The 5,391-nt window shown below is 36.8% G+C and overlaps 1 protein-coding gene across 1 annotated transcript in view; it reads left to right on the top strand.

The window, feature by feature from the left end:
* ADAMTS19 (ADAM metallopeptidase with thrombospondin type 1 motif 19) overlaps positions 1-5,391 on the top strand; it is a 511,689-nt gene that overhangs the window by 396,860 nt on the left and 109,438 nt on the right. Inside the window, exon 17 of the mRNA XM_007947461.2 lies at positions 2,228-2,385. Within this exon, the coding sequence (XP_007945652.1) occupies positions 2,228-2,385 (158 nt within the window). The remainder of the gene's footprint in view (positions 1-2,227; positions 2,386-5,391) is intronic.

Raw genomic sequence — 5,391 nt, forward strand, 5'->3', positions numbered from 1 at the left:
GGTTGAGGGGCTTTCACCCAGCCCCTAGAGCCTGGCACTTTGAACTTGGACTTAAAGCCTCCAAATTGTAAGAATAAACTCCTGTTTGTTCAGGCCATTTACTCTGGTAAATGTCTTTAGGCAGAACCAAGGTAATTGTAGAGCTCATGATATCTTTCTCTTAAGGTCACATTTCTCTGTTATCAGTTGTCCACTGTCTGAGAACAGTTGTCCAGTGTCAGTGGTGTCAGTAGGGGGGTGTAGGGGATGAGGATCACACCAGGTAACACTGTCAGAGAAGATGACACCTAAATGACTATGCATAGAATTTTCATGAAGTGTTGCAGCAGAAATTTACTATTTTTTTAAATACAAATGTCCCTATAGTTAAACAACAAACATACTTTTCATAAGCCCAGCTTACGTGTATCAATATATCTACAAAGCTAAAACTCTATGCTAATTTACTTTTTGAACCTTCCATTGGCTCTCTGGTAGCATAGTGCCTAAGACATTTGACTGCTAACCAGAAGGCTGGCAGTTCAAACCCACCAGCCACTCCTTGGAAGGAAGATTGAGCAATCTACTTCCATAGAGATACCACTTCGAAATCCAAGGAGGGGTCTCTATGAGTCATTCGACTCAACGGCGTGAGTTTGGGGTTTTTGTTTTTGTTTGTTTCATTGCACTCAAGTCAGAGCTGTCATTATTCCCGTTATTACCCAATTACAATGATGCTTTTAATCATGTGATTTTGTCTCCATGCTCTATTGTCTTTGCTGTTGCTGATGTTTTTATAGTCCCTGCTTTTCTCAAGTGTTTTGGTGTTTTAAGTACAATATTTTGGTAATTAATAGTTGTTAACCTGCACCAATAATTTTTTTTTGAGAATTAAGTAGTAATTAAAGGGGGAAAAAAATAAAGGAGAAAAATAAAAAAAAAAAAAGGCTTCCCCTCAGTCACTAATAATGTAATAAAATGTAGAAAGATTTTACAGAAAAATTATGTTGTTAGTATTCATATAATCTAAGAAATACTCCATGTAAACAATGGACAGTTATATTTATCACATATTATTCTATGATTAAAATTAATAATAAACATTACTAAGGATTCTGTCTGCTCTGATATGGGAAGAGGTCCACTGGGAGGGAGGAGAGTGACATCACAAGTTACTGCACTGGGTGACACTAACCTACTGGTGCCCTGATCCAACTTTCTATTTGTTCATGGTCATAGAGCTAATGTAGTTTCAGTTAGTCAGGCATGACTAGAAGCAAAAGTTCTAAAAAGATTTTTTTTTTTTTAAATTAAAAAGACTAAACAAGGAAATGCCACATACCCAGAGCATTGATTCTTCATGTGTGGATGCTATTAAAGCTAATACATTGTGTAGCCTTAAAAGTGCATGTGTGTGCTCTTTTTTAAGGAATGTTGATTACCACAAATACTGATTCAGTTTGAAGTATTATAAGTTGGTCATCCCCAGAGGCTTTTTAAAATACGTTTTTGTTAAAGATTTTCAGAGGATATTCCCTTATAATTATGCCCTGAAGATTTGTTGAAATATGTTGTTGTTGTTGTTATGTGCCGTCGAGTCGGACCTGATTCATAGCAACCCCTCCTTGGGTTTCCAAGGCGGTATTACTATGGAAGTTGATTGCCCAACCTTCCTTCCAAGGAGTGGCTGGTGGGTTTGAACCACCAGCCTTCTGGTTAGCAGTCAAGTGCCTTAGGCACTACACTACCAGAGCTCCTTGTTGAAATATAGCAAAACAAAAATACAACTGTTAGTTAAAATGATATTTAATGACCATTCTTTTATTGCACACTTTTCTGGGTGGCTTAAGAGATACAGAGTATATGTGAGATGTAGTGTCAGCCATCACAGTGCTCATAGAACACAATCTCACACAGCCTTAACATGATAATGTCAAACAATAATTAAGGTTATAAATAAGGGATACAGATATCACATATCCAAGAAGGTGGAAGTAGGCAAAGATTAATGTGGCTATGTAACCGTAAGGAGGAGAAGAAGAAAGAGAGTTTGTGGCTTTTACCATGGCACAGAGGAGGGAATTAATAAGGACATAACCTGAAAGGAGAGGCTTTGTGTTTTAGGTCAGAGAGTGTGGATCCATCCATTTAGAAATGAATGGAATGATTTTAACAAAATATATGAATTGCATATTGATCAACAATGCTGCATTATTTATACTCATAATATTTTTAAACCTCTTTATAGCTCTCCGAGATGCTGGCAAGCAGTCTATTAATAGCGACTGGAAGATTGAACACTCTGGAGCATTTAATTTGGCAGGAACAACAGTCCATTACCTACGACGAGGGCTCTGGGAGAAGATCTCTGCCAAAGGTCCTACCACAACACCTTTACACCTCCTGGTATGAGGGAAAGAATGATAACATTGCATAATCAACTTCTGGTGGCAAATGGCAATTCCCATCATTCCTTCTTTAAACTTTTTTCAAATTTGAATTGTCAAACAGACATTTAAAATTACTCAAGAGGCTGGTTTCTTAAATGTGCCTTATTGAAATCATGATATTTTAAAACAGTAATAATTACAAGGGAGCTCTGGTAGCAGAGTGGCTAAGGCACTTGACTGCTCACCAGAAGGCTGGCGGTTCAAACCCACCAGCCACTCCTCGGAAGGAAGATGGGGCAATCTACTTCCGTAGTGATACTGCCTTGGAAACCCAAGGAGGGGTCGCTATGAGTCGGGTCCGACTCGACAGCACATAACAACAACAATAATTACAAAAGTGTTTTAGGAAACTTATAGACTCAAAATATAAGTGAATTACTAGGGAATAAGGACCCCCGTTTTCTTCCGAAATAGGTCCTTGGGTGGCACAAATAGTTTGCACTTGACTATTTACCTAAAGTTTGGTGGTTGAACCTACCCAGTGTTGCCATAGAAGAAAGCCCAGTGATCTGCTTCCATAAAGATTCCAGCCAGGAGTACCCTATTGCGGTCACTTCTCCTCTGGAACATGTTGGGTTGCCATGAGTAAGAATTCACTCTATAAGATTGGATTTGCCTTTTGTTTTTTTCTAAAAATATATATTTACTTAATAATTCATTAGTATCTTTAAAGAAGGTGCTAAAGTATGACTAATCATAGCATTTCACTACATTCATTATAAAACATCTAATCCTCACAATAATCCTGTGTAACATGTATTTTCATTTCACAGATTGTAAAACAACAGTAAAAAAAGAAAAAAGAAAAAAAACAAACATTAGAAAGGTTAACTACTATGCACAGTGTCACCCAGTAAATGATTGAGCTGTGAATAAACCGGGTTTTAACACTTCTCTACAGCCTCTCCTGATATAAAGCGTAGACCTAAGTTCATTGAACTAAACAGCCTTGGGTCATAGGTATATTTGTACTTTGAATAATAATTCTTTGCATCTCCCACAATTCCTTTGGACCTCATTCGTTAATTTGAACCAAAAATGCCACTCTACACAGTGCCATCTGGAGAAAGAAAAAGGATAATTAAAAAAACATTGTATGACCAATACCTGGCTGCATCCATGATTGGGTCACTTAAAATAACAACATTATCAACAGCAAACATATTTTTAATGATTGGATTACAGACAATGTCATCAAGTTACTTTCCTTATATAGATGCAACCTACTTTTTTTATGGAACAAGACTGAGCCTCTAATTCAAAATCTTAAAACAGTGTATGTGAGACCTCAATATTAAGCAGAGGGAGTTTCCTTGCTACAGAATCCTTAATCTAACTGGTAATTACCAAGGTTTTTCCTGGAAGCATGAAGCATAATTAAAGTCGGTGAACTGTGTCTAAAAGAAGGCATCAGTGTGACCTGGATTTATTCAGTAATCCAAGGGAAACTGCGCTTCTAAGATAGTTTTCTTTAATGACTATTGCAGACTGAAAACTGGTGCTGAATTTTGAAAGGCAGTACCTTCTGCCATGCTTCAATTTGTGCCTCTCTACTGTAACATGGTCACACTTTCCTTCTTGCAAAGAATGCTGCCAACTTCAAATGGTTTGAGAAAGAGCTAATGGTTTTTGTAGCCAATGTCCCTACTTTAAATAGCATTAGATATTCAACCATAATCTAAAGTTCTATCAATGACAAAGTAGCCATTAGAAAATATAGGCATGTTTCACTTAATACATAAGTTGGCAGATAGCTGTTATTTATATGGTCATTTGATCAATTTGACAACTATTTAATATAAACATGTTTACCTTGTTAAGACCATAAACAAGGTGAATTAATCTCTCTCTTTTAAAAATTCATTTAGCTAAAGGTCACTTATATTGTTAAACTCCGTTGAGACATTTAAAGCCAAATAATGTCACTAACTTAAAATTAGTACTTAACATGTCATGCAAGTGTGAACTTAAAAAGTGCTATTTTCATTATTTATATATTTTATTAATAAAGTCATCACATTAGTTCACCAGTCCACACATTAAAATATGTCTCAGTCGTACTGTTGACATATTGGGTAGAGCTTTGATGTTGTTGTTAGCTGTCTTAGAGTTGGCTCTGACTCATAGTGACCTTATGTACAACAGAACAAAACATTGCCTGTGCCATCTTTACAGTCTTTGCTATGCTTGAGCCCATCGTCACAGCCACTGAATCAGTACATCTCATTGAGGGTCTTCCCCTTTTTTGCTGACCTTCTAGTTTCACAAGCATAATACCCTTCTCCAGAGACTGGTCCCTTCTGACCACATGACCAAGTCTGAGGTGAAGTCTGGCCATTTTTGCTTCTAAGGAGCATCCTGGCTCCTTTCAAGACAGATTTGTTCATGATATTTTCAGTATTCTTCGCCAACACTGTAATTCAAGTACATCAATTCTTCTTCAGTCTTCCTTATGCACTGTCCAGCTTTTACATGCATATGAGGCTATTGAAAATACCATGGCTTAGATCGGGCACACTTTGTCTTCAAAGTGACATCTTTGCTCTTTAACACTTTAAAGAAGTCTTTTGCAGCACATTTTCCCAGTGCAGTACATAGTCTGATTTGTTGACTGCTGCTTCCATGGGCATTGATTGTGGATCCAAGTAAAATGAAATTCCTGACAAGTTCAATCTTTTCTCCATTTATCATGATGTTGTTTATTGGTCCAGTTGTAAGAATTTTTGTTTTCTTTATGATAAAAGGGAGTAAATAAAATATAATAGAAATGCTCAAACCTTTAAACTTGAGCTTGTTTTCATTTCCTCCCCCAAACCAAAGAACAAAACCTGTTTCCATCAAGTCAGTTCTGACTAATACTGATGCCTTCCCCACCCATGGAGTAGTAACTCAGAATTACCTGCCCCTACAAATATCATGATGCAAAGCTCTATAATAGTTTATCGTCATTTTAAAATTTGTG

This window comes from Orycteropus afer, unplaced genomic scaffold (genome assembly GCF_000298275.1).
Source record: "Orycteropus afer afer isolate SDZICR_OR568_19922 unplaced genomic scaffold, OryAfe1.0 scaffold00185, whole genome shotgun sequence".
Taxonomy (NCBI): Eukaryota; Metazoa; Chordata; class Mammalia; order Tubulidentata; family Orycteropodidae; genus Orycteropus; species Orycteropus afer.